General features: G+C 33.5%; 1 protein-coding gene across 1 annotated transcript in view; it reads right to left on the bottom strand.

Moving 5' to 3' along the window:
• LOC143230526 (chromodomain-helicase-DNA-binding protein 4-like) overlaps positions 1 to 20,320 on the bottom strand; it is a 103,871-nt gene that overhangs the window by 27,644 nt on the left and 55,907 nt on the right. Inside the window, exons 24-37 of the mRNA XM_076464248.1 lie at positions 20,054 to 20,195; positions 19,589 to 19,731; positions 18,739 to 18,973; positions 17,595 to 17,636; positions 15,517 to 15,611; positions 15,218 to 15,309; positions 9,690 to 9,876; positions 9,091 to 9,360; positions 6,787 to 6,901; positions 6,007 to 6,084; positions 5,332 to 5,638; positions 3,174 to 3,306; positions 2,149 to 2,249; positions 509 to 603 (exon numbers count right to left, since the gene is read on the bottom strand). Of these exons, the coding sequence (XP_076320363.1) occupies positions 509 to 603; positions 2,149 to 2,249; positions 3,174 to 3,306; positions 5,332 to 5,638; positions 6,007 to 6,084; positions 6,787 to 6,901; positions 9,091 to 9,360; positions 9,690 to 9,876; positions 15,218 to 15,309; positions 15,517 to 15,611; positions 17,595 to 17,636; positions 18,739 to 18,973; positions 19,589 to 19,731; positions 20,054 to 20,195 (2,035 nt within the window). The remainder of the gene's footprint in view (positions 1 to 508; positions 604 to 2,148; positions 2,250 to 3,173; positions 3,307 to 5,331; positions 5,639 to 6,006; positions 6,085 to 6,786; positions 6,902 to 9,090; positions 9,361 to 9,689; positions 9,877 to 15,217; positions 15,310 to 15,516; positions 15,612 to 17,594; positions 17,637 to 18,738; positions 18,974 to 19,588; positions 19,732 to 20,053; positions 20,196 to 20,320) is intronic.

The raw sequence follows: 20,320 nt of genomic DNA, 5'->3' as shown, positions 1-20,320 counted from the left end.
TTAAATACAAGGTGAAACTTCAGTTGTCATAATATTATTTATTTAATTATTTAGTTACCAAAAACTACATGTTCCCATGAACATAGAGGCTATTACTAAAATGTGCTACTGACATAAGCTGAATACAGATTTAACAAGTATCTCTTTTACTTAAAAATATGTTATACTGACATAAGCTGAATACAGATTTAATAAGTATCTCTTTTACTTACTATTCAGCCCCTCCTGGTGACGAGAAGCTCACTTGAAATAAAAATGTATCTCAGAACAACAGGTTAACCTGAAGATGACTTAGAAAGGTCGAAACATTGTTCTATGCTTATCAATAAGTGTTAATACCCATACCAGCTGTTCCGAGATAGATTTAGCCCCTTAAAAATAGTTCACAGGTATTAAGTGTTACAAGCTGAAAATGGTTTCAAGGCTTCTATTCAAAGTTTAACGTTCCATACACCACTTTACTGCTACCCTTAGAAGCATTAGTTTATGATCCTAAGTAATACTTTACCTTTGTGAAGGACAGCATTGGCTGGCTTATTTCCAGCTAATGACTCTTTGGATAAATGCTGATGAGATTCTGCTAAGCATTCCAACTCTGCAAACCTGTGTAAAATGCAGAATATATCTTAAAAACTGCAAGCAAATCAAATGACAAACTATTAATACCACTTAAGAGTTTCTCGCTGTATCCCTCACAAACCTGACTTTTCATGACTTCTTCATTATCATAGTATGATGTGTAATTTTTCTCTATGTACTAGAATAATAAAAAAAACAAAAAACTGTATTCACATAAGCCTAAATTGATTGATAACTATAAAAATCGGTTACAATATCTATATACTTTAAAGAAAAAATTCAGTTTCTTCAACTGGCTGCTATACTGCAGTAGCCTTAGGTTTATAGTTAAATACCATATTATACAGGACAAACCAAAATTATCTAACTTCAGTGAGTTGTATTACTCTACAAAATGATAACAGTACAATAAAAAGGCTCAAAAGATTAGTTGGCTTGCAGTGACCAAGCCAATAACTGATGCAGTATAATTATGGATGTAAGAACATGTATAGTGCATGGAGGTATATTAAGGATATTATTTATCGCACACCCATAGCAAACATCAGACTTAAACACCAGAATAACAGATATTGCTGTCACTGTCCCTGTGGACATGTTGTAATGAAAGTGGACTAAAATTTAATATTGGTGAGACATGCTGCAAGCCATTAATGGTATACACAGTCGACTGGCATTTCAATAAAAAATGTTTGAGATAGGCTACAAGTTTGTCTTTTGGATTTCACACAAAGCTACATGAAGGCTATCTGCACTAGACAACTCTAATGTAGCAGAGTAAGATTAAAAGGAAGTCACCTAGTCATCACCATTCGCTACCAATTCATGGGCTACTCTTTTACCAATTAATAGTGGGATTAACCACCACACTATATTGCCCCATGGCTGAAAGAACGAGCATGTTTGGTGCGACAGGGATTCAAACCCACAATCCTCAGATTACGAATTGAGTGCCCTAACCACTTGGCCATGAAGTACTAGAGTTGGGCTATATGATGTTAAGAACTGCATGGTTCAATTTCCTTAGTTAGTTATTTATTGATTTTTAAATTAAGAATGATAATTTTCTATCTCCTTGTAGAGGATATCTTTTCAAAAAGAATACTTCAACATGCGTAACATGGTCAAAACTCTATAAAATACTTTATCTGTAGGTAAGGTTCTTTCCTATTCCTTGAGTACTGACAACTCTAGATGCAAAAGTTGGAGATTTATGTGAATATTATAGAAATAGGTTTATTGGTATTCTACAAATAACTAACAACTCTTAGGTAAAACATTTTATGTGGAAAGTCTTAAAGGGATTTTTTTATAAACAATATATACTGCTATAAACATAACAAAGAAATATAAAAGTAGTCATTCCCTGATAATAAATAAAACATCTTAAGAGAAACAAAATTTGTACATCATCCTTGAAGTTGACTAGTTTTAGAAAAACAATTAAAAAATATATGCATGTCATTAAAATGAGCATGTTTTTTTATAGCCTTATAATTTTGGTTAGGAGCAATACTGGTAATAGTGACGTATGGCCACACACAGTATTACAGACAAAAAAAATCTCACCGAGCATTTAAGGCCATGGCAGGATGGCCACTGTCCTGGGTTAGGTTTAAGTAAGCAGCTCGACGTAGTTGTTCCTCAATTACCAGAGCTTGTTCTAAAAGCTAAATATAAAATACGATAGATATAGATTTTCAATGTTGTCGACAACAGAAGCAATCCACAAAAAGACATTAAACCATCATGAGGTACGACAGTAAAGGTCAAGAAAGAAAACATAACTAATATCACAATGCAGCTAAATACAGATTATAACCATGACAACAAATGTTAATGTAATTCTTACACTAATGTAGTTTTTGAAAGTACTGTTAAAAGATGGTTGAGTCCCATACTGGGTACCTCTATATGTGAAACGCTCAGTACTTTGGAAAAGATTTTAATAAAATAGAGTTTATTGAATCCATGAAAGATTAAGTCACAATATAAATGATTACCAAGACTTTAATTCTGAAAAATTAATAACTTTTGAAACCTAACAGTAAGGAATAGATTAATCATTTTTTATAGTATATATAAATTCTCATACAAAAAAATTATCTCAAATCTAAATTATGTTTTTATCTATCACTTTTCTCTTACATTATTGTTTTAATCTCTAAGAAAAATAGCCAGTCTCAGTTTTAAATACACAATTAACTGTGTGAGAATAAAACTTTAAGACAATTACTAGTGATAAGGGGAAAGGAGGAACTTCAACATCAAAATATACAAATTCATTTTGCCAGACAACAAACTCTGTCAAATCAATATTATTTAAATTTCAATAAGTGAATAAAAGATAATTAAAACCTTAAAATAGTAATGGTTGACATAACACGAGTCTGGTTTAGACATATATTTGTCAACTCCTCCATACTAACAGTACTGCATCAGAGAATAAGTTAGGCCTCTACATTATCTTTTCTTTAAAGAAATTAGCAGATTTGTGAAGAAAAAAAATAAAGAAAATGATTTTTCTAATATATTTTGTGCAATGTAACAAGTAATAGAACTGATGTATTAGGTTTCTGATGTTATTGTTTTACCTTAAATCTTCGAGCCAGGAATTTGTTCTTGATTTCAAGGAAGTTACCTTTGCCGACATCCATTTTGAATGGTTCATTGATGATGGCAAATACAGGATCATTCTGGATATCCTGCCAGCGTCCATAACCATGCCTATACAGCTGGTTAAAGAAAAGCACTAATGCTTCACAGAATTTATTCTATTTATTTTAATGCATATTAAAACAAAGGCCAATATCAACATATATTTTAGCACCTTTCAAAAACATGAAACAGTAGAAACAGCTAACCCTAAGTACATAACATTTTTAAAAAAGCAGCAAAGAAAAACCTGGTTTTAAGCATCTTCTTTGTAAATTATATATTTAAAGCTCACAAATAATATTAAGTTTTGTTTTGGTTATTCCTATATATAATTTGTTTGTCATTCTTTTTAATTTTGCACAGAGCTACACGTGGGCTATCTACACTAGCTGTCCCTAATTTAGCAGTGTAAGACTAGAGGGAAGGCAGCTAGTCATTACCACCCACCACCCAAAACATTAAAATGTCTCTATAAAGCAGTCTGGGATGAAACACCAAATTTAAAAAATTATGAAGGGAAACAAAAGCTGCAGAATGATTTGAGACAGAACATCTATGGCTACTAGTCTACCATTCCCCCTTGAAATCTACGTTAGATGGAATACTCAAAGAAATAATAAAAAAGTCCATTATTCTTCTTAGTAGATATTCAGGTGCTAAATCTGAGACGGTTAAAAATAATTATTCACCCTGCTCATGAATATAGTGGAGGACTTGAGACATACACGTTCTTGGTGCTCAATTTATTAGGTGAGAGGGTGTTGTAGACTTTCTGATAGAAGTTTGGGTTTGAGGGGAGAAGCAGCTACTTTAATGTTTTCAAGAATCTCACTATGAATTCAGTCAAATCACAAAACTTCGCAAGCCTTTAGTAATCATTCAGAGTCAAAAGGTGGACATCTAAGTTTAAATTGATTTTCATGTTAAGATTTTTAAAAAACATTATATTAAAAATCTCAAATTTCATTTGTGTGATCTGCTCGAAATAATTTTACTCATTTAATTAATGGATCAGAGAATGCAGAATAATAGCATGCAAAAAAGTGGGCAAAGCCCCATAATATCACAATTTATTTGGCTTTCTAACTGTTGAATAAGATATGTTTAAATATTTAGCTAAGCACTACGTGTTTTACCATTGGAATAGTTTTTACAGGAAGTGAAACATAGAATGCTGTGTACAGAAAATAATATAATATATTCTTTGATAGATTAAAATCTTGGCTTTCTATTCGTTATTAATAATACAGTACTAAACACCAGAGAGAACTATCAACAATTTCTGAAAGAGTTATGACAAGTAGGTATGGCATGACAGTCCTGATTTCTAATTGATGGTTCTGTAACTAAACAAGATTGAAAGCTGTAAATATTATGCTCTACCTGAGTTATGACAATATTATAATGAATAATTTATGATAAATTTTGTACTTCTTGGAGGGGTGGTAAGTAAATCAGAGAAGAGGGAATTGCTTGGAGAAAAAATATAATTCACATACTAGGGAAAGTTTCATGATTTTTTTAAAATAATCCCTTAAAACATTAAAATCTTATAATTTACACACTATTAAGATCTGAATTATTACCTTCAATTTGGTATGCCAAAGTTATTTGTATACCGTGATAAAGTAGCTAAATTAAATTTTAAATTCACTAAAATCTGAAGATATGCATAGAAAAGGATGACCATAGTGAAAGTGTGAACCCTAAAAATGTTTGCTAAAAGATTCTAGCTTATAGGTAAAAGACTGAGAAAAAAAGAAAGAACTATTGCTAACCCAAGAAAATCAAACAATTAAAATTTACCAAAAGTTTTTTTTCAAGGAAAACATAATTCTTTGATAAAGACAAGTTCACTTTTTAAAATTTTAAGGGAAAGTGTGATCATATATGCTAAAGCATATACCAAGAAAGTACACATAATTTGCACTGAAGCACATTAGCAGAGAGCATGGAAAACAAACAGTAATTAATTGAATAAGAGTACAGAGAAAGGAAAACAAAGGATAAAGCAGAGAGAGAACAACAATTATCTAAATCTTGTCATAGTTTTTAGCAACAGTATCACAAGATTATAGTCTTTGAGAAGGATACTTCACAATCCCTGTCAGCAACCAGTAGTCATGCCGACGATGCCAGATCTCGTACTCTCTTCCAGGAACAGCAGCTCTCTCTTCATTCTGCCATAAAGTGTGAAGCTCTGTGAACCCTCCATCTGCAATGTTAAACAAGAATTTTCTCTTTGGTGCATTCTGGTTTGACTTGTGTTCTGGTGAAGCTTGTTGTGACTGCTGGGTTTGTGGGTCTTCTTTGGTCTCCCCTTCCTCAGACTCTTTATTTTTTGACTTTTCTTCTTCTTTTTCATCAATCTTCTCAGCAGAATCTTTCTTTGCTTCTGTTTCTGTGAAGAGAGATTCTTGAGGTGAATTTAAGATATGCTATCTAAAAACCACTACAAGCCTGTAATGTTTTTCTAAAGATCAAATAATTAAACAACAGCCCCCAGCAGCACAGCTGTATGTATGTCTGTAGACTTACTATGCTAAAATCCAGGCTTTGATACCTGTGGTTGATGAAGCACAGATAGCCCATTGTGCTTAACTTCAAACAAACAAATAAACCAATTGAACACCAGATTTTCAATTCTAGCTCTAAAGTTTCAACAATGAACTAAAAGTATGATGCAGATTTTCATTATCCAATAACAAATTTAAAAACATGAAACAAAGTTGGACTACCAGACTTAAGTACTTTTATCAAAAATCATACCAGTGTTAACTTCTTCCATTTTCTCATCATCTTGCTTTGTCTCCAAATCTTTTACTTCCTCCTGCTTCTTCTCAGCTTCTAAGTGTTTACAAACAAAATTTTAAATTAGCTTTCTTGGAACAGTATGTATTCTCTGACAAGTTTATAACAAACATTTTAACTAACAGTATCACATATTTTATTAACCCAAAGATATTTTTTCAAGTAAAAGAATAAAAAAAAGATATAAAATCAGAATCCTGCACCTTCATTTATAAATTAAAATTCACATCATATACATTTATTTTTGAAAAACAGTTTTATACTAACTATTTTTTATATCAATATTACGATGTATAATATGCCTTATACAGGGTGTTCGGAAAGTCACTGTGCAGTTTTGCTGTTAATAAATATATAAGTGCACAGTGACTTTCTGAACCCTGTACTTTAAAAACATAGTCTATAGATCTGTGCTACATAACACATTAAATCACTACAGGAGTTAAAGTTTTTAGGAAAGCATTATTCACTGCCTACACCACAAACTGTTTTGCAGATTTACTTTCCCTCATAAATATAATCAAATACGTTACACAAAATCTGTTACTTCACATTTGTCACCAATTTCTCCCAGAAATGTTCATCATCAACCCAGAGATACAATAAAATATACATTTTCTCACATTTTTAAATTGTCTACAAATACAGCAATTAAGATATATAAAAATTAATTCCTGCACACAGTTAAAAAAAAAACACCTGTCTCTTAAAGGAATTTTACTTTGGTTTTCATTATACCTGATTCTTCAACCTCCATTGCCTGTTCTCCCTTGATTTTGTTTTCTTCAGAACTCTTATCATCATCTTCAAGACTTTTTTCTTCAGATTCCTTCAACTCTTTCATTGTAGTTTCCTGTTATAATAGAAAAAGTTTAAATTCCTTGTTTATACAATATAACCTGGTTGTAAACTAATATTACCAAAGTTACATTTTATTTTTAACTATTTTTTTCATATGTATGTTCAAGTGAAAGACTAATCTGTGCTTATAATCCAACTAATGCACCAACTATGTAATTCAGCTACTTTTTTCCCTCACCATAATTATAAATAGCAAACTTCTACATTTCCTTTATAAAGCAAAGTATATAAACAAAATTAAAAGTTTTCTTTTTCTCACAGATATGTAAAATACAGGTTAGTTCTAAGATATAATTTTTGATGAAGGAATTTTTAAATGACTGAAAACAGTACAACTGTTTTTTCTAGTGAAATAAGTATTTTATTTTCTCTATGCACAAGAAACAAGGCTATTTTTAGAACAATATACATAGGAAGTTGTACTAAAAAACAAACATCAGCTTCAGCACGTGCCCATTATCCTTCAACTGACTTTTATGAATCTAATGATGTCTTGGACACAACATCTATTATAGATAAAGATAAGCAAGCTCTATCCTATCTTGATTGCCAAGCAACAGAAGGACACGTAACTTACGTGAAGAATTTGCAGTATATTACAATGTTTTGCAAACTCTTATAAAACTCCATGTGTGGCACACATATATACAAATATGAAGAAATATTTTGAACATTTAATAAATGTATATGAGAAAGTTACATAATGAAACTTCAAGTAAGAAAATTTATCTATTAAGTACAAACTAAGATGTATTCAAAGCACTATGAAGAACTAATTGTCTATCTTATCTGTGTGTTTTCTTATAGCATAGCTACATCAAGCTATCTGCTCAGCCCACCAGAGAATCCAGGCAGAACTTTGAATAAAAGGGGAATCGAACATTAAGTGACTGATCCCTGAGTTTAGCGTTGTAAATCCGGAGACATACCGCTGTACTAGTGGGGGGCATCTATCTTATCTATACACAAGTAACAGTTGCTATTTCTCACTCACTCACATATTTAAGAAATCTGTGTAAAATATATAGTATTAAGGAGAACTTGCATGTCCAAGCATATTCCACACAATGTTATAATTAATGATTTGTTGATTATAGTAAGTAGTCTGATGAGTGTTGTAAAAGAGTTTAATTAATGAAACCTTGGTTATTCAGAATGAGGCATTTGATTCTTTTGATGTGAAAGATTACCAAGGTGCTTTTGTCAATGCTAATGTAGACAAATATTTCATGCAAGTTTTGACATTAGTCTCCTACCCCCCCAGTAGTACAGTGGTATGTCTGCAAACTCACACCACTAAAAACTGGGTATTGATACCTGTGGTGGGCAGAGCACAGATAGCCCCATTTGTAGCTTTGTGCTTAATTCTAAACACACAACCAAACATTAGTTTCCATGTGCAATCTTTATTCTTGCTGCAAAATTCCTTGACTCAGTAACTTGTGTACGCCACTCATGAATATACATCTAAACTAAATAAATCTACTGTTAATTTAAGTCAAACTCCAAACAACTAGCCTATATGGCTTCCATATTACAACTGACTTTCAAAGACAAACTCAATTAATAGGTGCTTTGGTGACCAAAGTTCAACAACTTACTGGCAATAGAAGACAACCAATATTAGAAGTGACTACAGCATGGCAAATTCCCCATAAGTCTTATCAGTTAAATGTACCAGTGGCTAGAAGACAATAAGGAGTCAATGAGAATTTACATTTTACGTTCAATTGTGTCTTCAAGGGATGGAACCTAAATCTTCAGCATATTTTTCAGGAACCTACAGATGTCCTACCATAAAAAACTGAAGCAGTTCGAACAGCCAGAGGTGGTAACACACATTAAAAACAACCAAAGGTAGGTACCAGTGTTACTAACAGTTCTAATAGCCAAAGATGGTACTACACATTACTGAGCAACTTCTGTTGGATGTTTCTATTCTTTGGCTGACTCCTGTATCTTTCTTTTTTCTTCTAAAATAACTCAGTTAATAAACTCAAGTTAAAGAATTGTATAAAGAAAACAGTAATAAATAACAAAAATTTATTTATTTTTCCAATAGATAATTCTGTAAAAGGCATCACTAAGTTTTAGTGTATTAAACTTGTTATTTGCACTGATCTCTTCTATCATTAATTATTCTCAATTTTCAAGTAACTACATTTGCATCAAAGTACATACTGCTTTACTTTCTTCAGTTGTTACAGTCCTTTCACTGTTGCCTTCTTTTGTTTCTTTCCCATTCTCATCAGTAGTAGTGGAAACAGGCGTTGCTGCTGGAGTAGATGCCTTACTATCTCCAGGAGTCAGAGAAGGAGATGCAGTTCTACTGGTTGAAGAAGTGGTATTAGCAGGTGGTGCAGGCCCTTGAGAGCCCTCTTGTGGTATTCTAGATGTTAAATCTTCTGCAGGCATGCTGCACAATCCATTGATATGTTCAAATTCCTGAACCTGAGAAAAAAATGAAAACCTCAAGCAAGTAAGTAGGTATAACAACTTTGTGTTCATTTCATAAATTTTCCACACCATACAACATAATAACTAAGTGACTGCTTTCATTAAAACTACTTGTAGCAATTACTGCAGGTGCAAATGAACTAATCACAAACATAAGCACACAAAGAGTTTTTCTTTTTCTCTGTTGTTTCTTCAAGTCCAATATTCACTGAAACTGAGTATGCTGTGTAAATGGCTACAGTACAATTATTTTTGTATATGTAGTCTGTTATAAGAAAGTAAGAAACTCTAAATTTCAGCTAATTTAGATTTCACTAACATACCTTCTTTCTGATGAGTGACATTACACCAATGCGAGTAAGTACATGCTGTCGAGACAGACCTTCTCGGGGAATGCCATCTGCAAAGGTCTCAGAGTTGTCTGCTCCAGGTTCACACAGATGTCTCATAAACAGTGACACGTAAGCTCGGAAATGCTTTTCTGACTTTCCACGCAGATCCCTTACTAGCCTGGCAAGATTTTAAAATGATTAGTTTATAAGTTAGCAAACCAAGTAAAGAAATGTTAACAAATAATGTTCATTAAACACCTGCAAGTTTGGTATTTCTGAAAGTGATGAATAAAACACATTAAACAAAAAATTACATTATTTTTACTTTATTCAAAAGCTACTTTTCACTATACTAACTGGCTGGTTGGTTGATTTAGTGTTTTATAGCACAAAGTAGCAAGGCTATCTATGCCAAACATCTAGTAAAAAGTTAATTAAATCTAGTAAAATTCATAAAAGGAAATTAAGGTCAAAAGGAGCAATGGCAGATTGTCTGTTCTGAAAAAGTATGGCCCACTGAGGATGGAAAACACAACCCCCAGGTGGAATGCTTTGGTAAGGAACAAAGTTTAGAAATATATACAGTGGAAACCCTCTAAGCAGCCACCCCTTGAAAGCAGTCATTCAATCACAGTCCCTATTTTTGTTTATATAATCCCTAATTATGTATAGTAGAACCCCTCTAATCAGGCCAGTTTGTCTCAGTCCCGAAGATGGCTGCTTTAGAGGGGTTCCAATGTAGTAAAGACAGTTGCAAACGGCTCAGGTTCAAAAAAAGGTTCATGAGACTTTATATACAAGCTCTGAACTGGGGAAGTGCAAAAGCCCCAGTGCAGAGCCAAAGTCCTTGATGATGAATGGGATCCAGCATATTTAAGGCTAAGGGTATGGCAGAGCCATAGACCAGTGATCCATAGTCGAGTTTCGATTGAATAATAGCATGATATATCTTTAGCACAGAACATCGATATACTCCCAAAGTGGTGTAAGAGAGGACACAGAGAACGTTCAGTGCTCTTGTACATTTGACCTGTAGCTGCTTGATGTGTGGTATAACAGTCAGCTTAAGATAAGCCCCAACAACTTTGTCTCAGGGACCACAGGCAGCACAACTTCACCAATGTGGAGTTCAGGATCAGGGTGAATACCCCATTGGCAGTAAAAGTGCGTGCAAATGGTTTCAGAGAGAGAGAGAGAAGTTAAAGCCACTTGCTGTGGTCTACTTCAGTAAATGATTGAGGGCAGTCTGTAACTGCCACTCAATATACCTCATGTTTGCTGACTGACACGAGACATGAAAATCATCGACAGAGAGCCCATTTGCAACAGTGAGTGGGAGTTGTTCACTGATGGCATTAATTTTTATACTGAAAAGTGTGACACCTAAAACACAGCCCTGAGGGACTCAAGTTCCTATAGAAAAAGAACCTGAGTGTCGAACCCACACAAACTTGGAATCTCCTGTCCATTAAAAATTTAATAAAAATGGGAAAATGGCCACATAACTCATATATATGGAGGTCTCACAAAATGCCATACCTCCATCTTGTATCATATGCCTTCTCAATGCCAAAGAATATTGATACAAGATGTTGTCATTTGAGAAAGGCTTCTCTGATTAATGTTTCAAGTTGAATCAGGTGGTCCACGGTAGAGCAAGTCGTCAAAACCCACACTGGGTGGGCGAGAGGAGATTGTTTGATTCGAGGAACCAAACAAGACAAGCATTACCCTTCCTCTCTAAGATCTTACAGAGACAGTTCATCAAGGCAATTGGACAGTAGTTTGAAGGAATCTTGGAATCCTTTCCAGGCTTAGAGAAAGGTAGGACAAAAGCTTGGTGCCTGGCATCAGGAAAAACATTATCCTGCCAGATCTGGTTAAAAAGAATCAGAAGAATAGCAAGAGAAGCAGGAGATAGATGGCACAGCATTTCATAGTGTACATCATCAAGTCTAACCAATGTGCTGCCAGCCCAAAAAAGGGCCAGTTTGAGTTCCATCAGTGTAAAGGGATGATTATAGTCATAGAGACAATCAGCTCAAAAGGAAAAAGGTGATCGCTCTGTCTGAGTCTTGATGGATAAGAAGGTGGAGGAAGAAGCAGAAGTGCTAGATACCTGGCAAAAGCTTTCACCTAGAGTATTAGCAATGCTCCACGTATCAGCTACTTCCTGGCCATCAGAGAGTAAAATCGAGAGGGGGACAGAATTATATTGCCCACTAACCTTTCAAATCTTGTCCCACATGATTTTTGAACTGGTGGTAGAAGATATGCCGATTGTGAACTTAATCCAAGATTCCTTCTGGCTTTGACGTCTTACCCACCGAGCATGTGCATAGGCCCACTGGAAAGTGATGATGTTCGAGAGTGTGGGATGTCTATGGAAAGTATCCCAGGCAGGATGCTACCATGGACGAGGATATAGTGGAAAACGTGTCGAGGTTTTAGGAATACATTGAGCAGCTGCTTGTATAATACAGTCAATTACTGCTGCCACCCAGTCGTCTATTGATGGCTTACAGATGATGGCAGGATCAAGTTCTGCGAGAGCAGTGAAAGAGGCCCAGTTTGAGTGATCCAGCTTCTACCGAGGCACCCGGGTCGGATGGCTTTGACCATGGCCAGTCTCTCTAAAAATTATAGGCAAATGATCACTGCCTCGTGGATTATTGTCAACCCTCCATGAAAACAGCAGTAAAGAACTGACTAGGTGCATGAAAATAAGTATAAAAACCAGTATTAAAAAGAGAAAGGCTGTGATCAGAGAGAATATGCTCTACAAAGCGATCCCTCCTATCAATATCAGCACTTCCATGTCCATTAAAATCCCCCAGGATTAAAAAAAGAGATGGCAACTGTTCAACAAGAGCATCAAGATCTGATTGATCACATGTCTCTCCAGGCAACAGGTAGAGAGAACAAACAGCGATGGTATGACCCAAGGAAACACGGATGGCTATAGCCTCCAGGGGTGTGTCGAGTGGCAAAGACAGGGTGGGCACATGCTGATCAACCAACAGTGCTAACCTTACATGCACTCGTCCATCATGCAGTCTGTCATTTCTGTATAAAGAAAACTGCCGAAAGGTAACTATATTGGCAGGTTTCAGAAATGTTTCCTGTAAGAAAAGACATACAGGATGGCAGAAAGCAATCAGTGTTTTTATATCATCCAGATTAGTACGTAAACCTTGACAGTTCCATTGTATCAAGGTGGCCATTTTCATTTACGTGTAGGCGAATTGGGTGGAGAACCATTCTGTTTATGACCACGTCTTTTTTCCTTACTGTCTTTATTCGAGGGAGGTCTATCAACCTCCATGTATCTTGCTGTGGGTTGACTGGGCAGGTCTTTGGTGTTGGAAGGGGATTCCGGTGACTGACAATGTGAATGGATGACCGTTTTGCATCTTGGGGTTGGAGAAGAAGATGTATCCGAGGAAATGCCTGTACCCAAAACAAAAGGATGTGAATCTTGGGGTTTGTTGGAATGTAAGGGACAAAGATAGGTGTTGAAGTTGATTCATCAACTTTAACCATGGAGGTCAGAAGAATTTTCATTTGTTTTGAGAATGATTCTTTTGGAAGCACAGAGAGACCTGACTGTACTGCCACTGTAATTTTGGAACAAACTGCACCAGCAGCATACATCCAAGATGAAGTGGTGGACAGCAACTTTCGAGCCTTAGGATAAGTAATGTTATAGATCATTTTCAAATGCTGCACCTCTTTTTATTCCAACCATTTAGAGCAAGAACAAAAGTAGGATAGGTGAGAGCCATTTCAATTTATGCAATTAGGGTCTGTTTCACACTCGTAGGCATCATGGTCCTTGCCACTACAACGAACACACATCAGGGAACCATGACATGATGTCTTTGAGTGACCAAACTGCTGACACTGGAAACATTGGAGATGGTTTAGAATGTATGGCTATACCCTGCAATTAAGATAACCTGCCTTGATGAATGGTAGATGGGCGTGGTGATGTAAATGTCAGAATGAGGATACTGATCAGCATCATAATTCCATCTTTGCAAGTGGAGATACTCCTCACTGCAGAAATTCTTTGAGTGGAGAAACCAGCGAGAATCTCTTACTTGGGGATGTTCTTCAAATCCCTCTAAATAATAACTCTTCATGATGAATTTGAAGTAGCATGAAGTATAACCTCAATAGGTATATTCCCAACTGCCTTTGAATGCAAGAGGAGTTCACTATGTTGAGATGTAGATGTTTCCACAAATATGTCACCAGATCGAAACTTCTTTACTGACTTTGGAGAGCCAGCTAGTCCCTCCAGTCCGTTCTGAATGAAAAAGGGAGACATTTGCCCTAAAAGTTTGTCTTAAAGTAAATGCAATATAAGAAAATGAGGTACAACAGGTGCTACAAGTGTTGAAGACTGCTGCTCACAATCTTCAAGACGTGGTCCTTTACCTATGGACTATTTTTTCACTGTTTTATTTAAGTTTTTATTTGGAGGATCCATAATGAAAAAGGGTAATTTCGGTGTCCAGTGATCCCACCCACCATGGAGACCTATGACTGGATGCACTACAATGTCAAACAAGGACACTGCAGCAATGCCAGAGTTTCATGAGCACTATACTCAAACACCAGTATCAGATACAATGTCCACAACACTTGTTGAGAACATCCAACACTGGTACTTGGTTGACCCTAGCCCAAGTGGACCAGCCAACTAACCCAAGAGGGGCCACCCCAAGGCTGTCCATCTACAGGAATTCAAGGCCTTAATTCAAAACCTTAATCCACAACAAATAGATATGTAGTTACTAAATACAGTCCAGAACTTATCAATATGCTGCATGTAACATACTACTTCAACATGCTCAGACTGAATAACTGTTAACAGAATGCTGATATATAGTAAAACATGAAATAATAAAATCACAAGACATGTAATACATGTGTAACTTGTGATAAAAGGTAATATTACTTTAATCCTACTATACAAAGTATCAGACTAGTTGACTGTTAAATGACTATACAACCACTAAAATTATCAATAAGACACAAAGGAAAACATTTTCAATTGAAATAATCCTACCTTCTTTATGTCATGATCTCTGAACTTCATATATACATTCTTTATTCAGTGTTTTATGGCCTACAACATCAACTAATATAATGCTGCATCATTTACATTCAACTGCTTTACTTTCTAAAATATAGATACATATTTTGCCAGTGCTTTATGGTCTATCTTTACAAGTAAAACTTTGGTAAGTTATCTCAATAGAAGCTTTTACGGTTCATCCTTCTTTACACAAATACTATCATTTATCTAATATTTTACAGTCAACTACATAACACTGATCATTTCTGATTAAGGAAAGGTTTGTTCTCTTCATTACACTGCACACTTTAGCAGCAGTTTGGAAGATCCTTATATTAACAAACAGTGATATCAAGAAGCATCTCAAACAAAAATACATGTGCATGCAAGTCAGAGTAATACATATATAATAAACAGTATCAATAAAACAAACCACTGAGAATTGAAGGCATCCTGAGGTGGCATGCCGTATCTCATAATGGCATTCAGGAAGGCTTTACGTTGTCTGGCATTGAATCCTAAAACCTAATAAAATATTAAAAGAATTATTCCACGTTTCACTTAAAATTACAGAATAAAAACACATTACTCTGCTCATCTAAGTATTCTTAAATATTATTAAAAGTGAAAAAGAAGTTTTTATTCTGTTCAGAACATACAAATCTGTTTAGCTGGGCACAAAAACTAGTTTAATAAATATAACAAAATGGCAACACTTAATAATAAACATACTTCGATATTGCCACCAACTCTTGCCAGAAGAGGAGGTAATGGTTTATCCTTGTCATTCTGTCCACCTCTACTTTTCCTTCCTCTAGTACTTTTCTCTGTGTAGAGACAACAGTTTCTATATTATTGCACAGTCCATATTTAATAAATATCCTTATTTGAAGTAAATAGTAGAAACACTCAATATTGCAAGTTATGTTGCCTTAAATATACATTTCAGCAGGTTTATTTATTTACACTTTTTTTTAATCTACCAAATCTTGTCTGAATAAAACAAAAGCACAATATTAAAGAAACTGTTACAGATGGGACACTTAGCTAAGATGTTAGAATAATATTTCTCAACCTATTCCAGTAACAGTTTTTCACAACAACTCACTCACTCCAATTAGAAAAATAAAAGTATTAAATTAAAATGAACAATTCTTTACTGTGACCTAAATATACATCAAACTACAACAGAATAAACAATAATAACTAACAACTTTTGCTCTTGAATTTGTTGTACAGTTAATTATACGTATTCACCACTCCATTCACACCAATGTTCTTATTCCATTAACTCCTGGGTGAACCATACACCCAGCAGAGAAGCATTGCCTTAAAATACACACTGGAAGCTTTAAAAAAAACATATTGGGAATAAAAAATATCATTCATGGTTCTGATAATGTCAAAATAAATAGTTTGAAATAATACTTTTAATAAATGGAGAGGTACTCTTACACTAGTTCCCTTACTGTTCATACATTTTATTGTAACCCTTTTAACAATGGAGTATAATGCACATACCTAGACATCTGAATGAAAAATACTAGTATGTGCTATATTAAATGAAATTAAGATAATTTTTATCATTTCTAAATTGGTAATACTGCTTGCAGGTATAAAATATATATTTTCTCAGTTCCTTGAGCATTTTAACTCATGAAAGTTAAAAAATATGAGTTCACATAAAATTAATTCTTAATATTTTCAGACCCTATGATACGGTAACAATCTCAGATGTAAAACAAACCTGCTAACTCTTGACTATTTATCAAGCAGAGAAATGAACAATGCTATTAACAACATGTATTCTTTTTTCTTAAAAGTAACAGATTTATAAGCCATAATATCTTTGTATTAATTTTTAACTATTGTGACAGATTTAATATCATATTTCTATTTAAATATTGATGTTTAAGTTATTTATATTTAAAAACATACATAACTTATACTGTCAAGTATGTTTTACAAAGCTTCTGTCTATTCACTAAAGTTGTAGAAGATTCTTGAATGCAAGAATCAACAATACTTTTACTTAAATATTTAAGTTGTTGTCTGTTTCATTGCTAAGCTGAAGTTTCGAGAAACTCACTTCACGCCTATAACTTCATTGATGGAAAATCTCTTTCCATGATCAGCAAAGAAAAAAGAATACAGAGCTAGCTAGCCCCTAATTAACTGTATTTACATCAACTCAAAATTAATTCTCTCATCATTAATCCTTGACAACATATCAAGGTAGTTAGTTCCAGACCAGATAGAAGACTCAATATTCTTTGTAAGTTTATAAAAATTTTCTACATAGACCTTTATTTGTAATAACTATTATTGTATAGTGTTGTTTGTATATTAAAATATATTTGCATTAAAAAAAAAACTGTATATGAACCTTGTTGGCAAGTGTCATGAACAAATGTCAATATATATTGAATTTAATTTCTAAATCTGAATTTTGATTTAACTCAGTTTCAAGCCATTCCAAATTATTATGTTATGTCATACTGTCAACATAGTAAAAAATTACTTCTTTACTGTTAGAAACAAAAATTAAAATTTGAAAACGTTCAAGTGGGTATCAACTCTTCATTTTTCAAACTAACATTTTATAACAGGTATTAGTTGAGAATAAAGACAGGAAAATTCTAACACAGAGAGCAAAGGTAATTCAACAACCTTAATTTTGTAAATGAAATAAAATGCGAGTTACTTAAGAAAGCTTACACGGTACAGTTTAAATTTTAGAAAACAAAATAAATAAAAGTTTATTTAGCAGGTAATACCATGTAATTTTACTATTAAAAACAATATCATACCTTCATTCTTTTCTTCAAAATCATCGTCATCTTCATTATCATCTATAATCAGAAAACAAAGACATAAGAAAGCTCCTTCTGGTGAGCTGCATCAAATACAAGTTAAATACCATCTTAAATTCATTTTAAAAAATCAGTTCATCTTATCCTTTTTAGACTAATTATTATAAGAAATATAACACTTTGAAGATAAAATTTGCCCTTACAAATACATGCATCTATGTATTAAGTTTGTCAAAACTTCCTGCTAACTATTCGACATCGTATCACATGAAAAGTAAAATAAACAGTATCTTAGGTCAATTTCATAAGGTAAACAAGTGGAACAAATAGTTTTTTAAGTCTTCAAAATTTTTAAGAAATTATATAATTACGATTCCTAGAGACAAGTAAAATATGTAACTTACTTTAAAATAACAAATAAATATTACATATCTTAGTCTCATGTATTGTGTGTATTCCATCTCTAAAATTTTCAATTTTGTCAAGTTATAAAATCAAACACACTATGACCAGTTAAGGTTGTATACTGGCTTTAACCTGAAGTGTAACTTTTAGCCGTAGGGTCTTGATTAGAAAAGCTATCTACTGTTCCATGACTTAATGTTCTCTTTCACTCTGTTTAAATAGGATTACTTTTATAAAACTGTTAACATTGAGTTTCCAGATGACTACAGTTTTCAAAGAAATTTCTTTCCGTCTTTAGATAAAATAGACTAGTTTCTGTCCTAATGCTCTATCAAGACCTGCTAAAGTTTCAGGTGAATTATAATCCCTTTATCTGTTACTTTTGCTTATCACACCTAATCATATTTAATTACTACTTACTCCACTTTACAACTCAATATCTTACAAGGCAATAGTCCTTTCAAACTTTAAAGTCAGCCATTCTTCTGTGATTTAATTAATAAAGTATTTGTCTTAGCCTCATTTCCATCACGACACATCATTAAAAATGTCCTTCTGCAAACCAAGTCCTCAAATTTCTGTATTCAACCGATGTTAAGCTTAATTTTGCATTTATCGATATTAATTTTATGGTATAGTTTAAATAAAACAAAATATAATAAATGAATATACAAGCCATCATGATTTAGCTACTTAATTTTAGAGTGAAATATCTCTATTTTTAATCTAACTTTACCTGATGGAACAGAGAAATCAGAGTTGTAGTCAGACATATTGTCTTGACACGTAAAGTCGTCCTGCGGGCCAACGGTATCAATATAATTCACCTGTTTTCTCACCCTCTTTCCTTTTCCTAAAGTGCGGGCCAAGTCTTCCTGCTGCTGTTCGTAATGATGTCGAAGCAGTTTCTCCCAGTAGGCTGGGTCTGCAGATTCTACTTCTTGCTTAAGGATCTCAGTTTCTGGCTCCTCCTGGGTGAATAAGAAAGAATTTAGCTAACAAATGTACCACCACTGCCAAAAAGAAAAACTATTGAAACCTTTTTATGAAATTCCAAAACACACACACACACAATAAAAAAACAACAACAAATAAACATTGATAACAATGCAAACGTTCTAAGGACAGATATATCAAAGACTTACTCTGAGAAAAAAAAAATCAGTTCTTTTAATAGGTACCATTAATGTTCACCTAATAAAATTATTATTTAAGGATGGCAAATTTAGTGCATTCAGTGCACAGAAACTAGATATGTTCTGAAACAAAAAAGGTACAAAAATCTGTAATGCTTTAAACAAACTAGCTTTTGTTTCTAGTTGTTAACTAATTTTGTGGAAATCAGAGTTAATTTTAAAACATAAAACTTTGGAGTCTATAAAAATTTGATTCTGTGTTAAAAATTAATAAAAGAATTATCTTTCAAAAACTTTATAATTTCAAAACAAGCCTCAAGATGTTCCTACTTTAGGTAAAAATACCAAAATTACTAGAATATACAAAATTACCAGAAACATTTTAAATACCATACCACTTTTACCTCATGATAGCAATTATAAATGAACATACTGCTGATTCATTCCTACCTCATCAGCTTCTTTTGTAACATAAGCAGCCACCTTAAATGATCCCAGATACTCATTAGACCATAATTCTTTCTGTTCAATGCCTTCTTTGGTTCTGTCCAAGAGTTCTTCAATGGCTTTATCATCGTAATGAATTTCATCCTCTGAAAACATATCCTAAGCCTTCATGATAGTTCACACAAAGAACATCATAGTTTTGTTTTTGATAAATGACTGAAGTGGACTGCACTTTTATTGTAACAGGATTTAATTACAAAATGGACTAATTTTTTTTTTTTAATTCTGTAGTAATAAAATTAATATTCAGCTGGAGATTAAACTGTAAAGTAAAAAATTAAACTACATATTAAACTATTACAATACTTTCTTTTTCACATAATAGTTAATCATTTGTATGAAGGAAAAGTGGAACTGACATATCAATCATTGCACTAATCATTGAAAGTTAACATCAACAATAAACACCTTTTCCTTCTTCATCCTTAAAAAGTTCTTCTGTGCCAAACCTCAGAATGTCATCTAATTCTTGTTTAGACATTGCATTCGTCCGGTTACCTAACCCTGGTCGTACAACCAGATGAGTAAGCATCATCTTTTTCTTTGCAACCTAAGAAAAAGGATAAAAATAATATAATAATAGAGAATAAAGAAGCAGCATCTTCTATTATCTACGACAAAAAGGTTGATGAGTATCGCTTAATTACTGGGATCATAAAATTCAAATTACACAAT

This window comes from Tachypleus tridentatus, chromosome 10 (genome assembly GCF_004210375.1).
Source record: "Tachypleus tridentatus isolate NWPU-2018 chromosome 10, ASM421037v1, whole genome shotgun sequence".
In the NCBI taxonomy this organism is placed as follows: Eukaryota; Metazoa; Arthropoda; class Merostomata; order Xiphosura; family Limulidae; genus Tachypleus; species Tachypleus tridentatus.
This window is presented reverse-complemented; position numbering and strand designations above follow the sequence as displayed.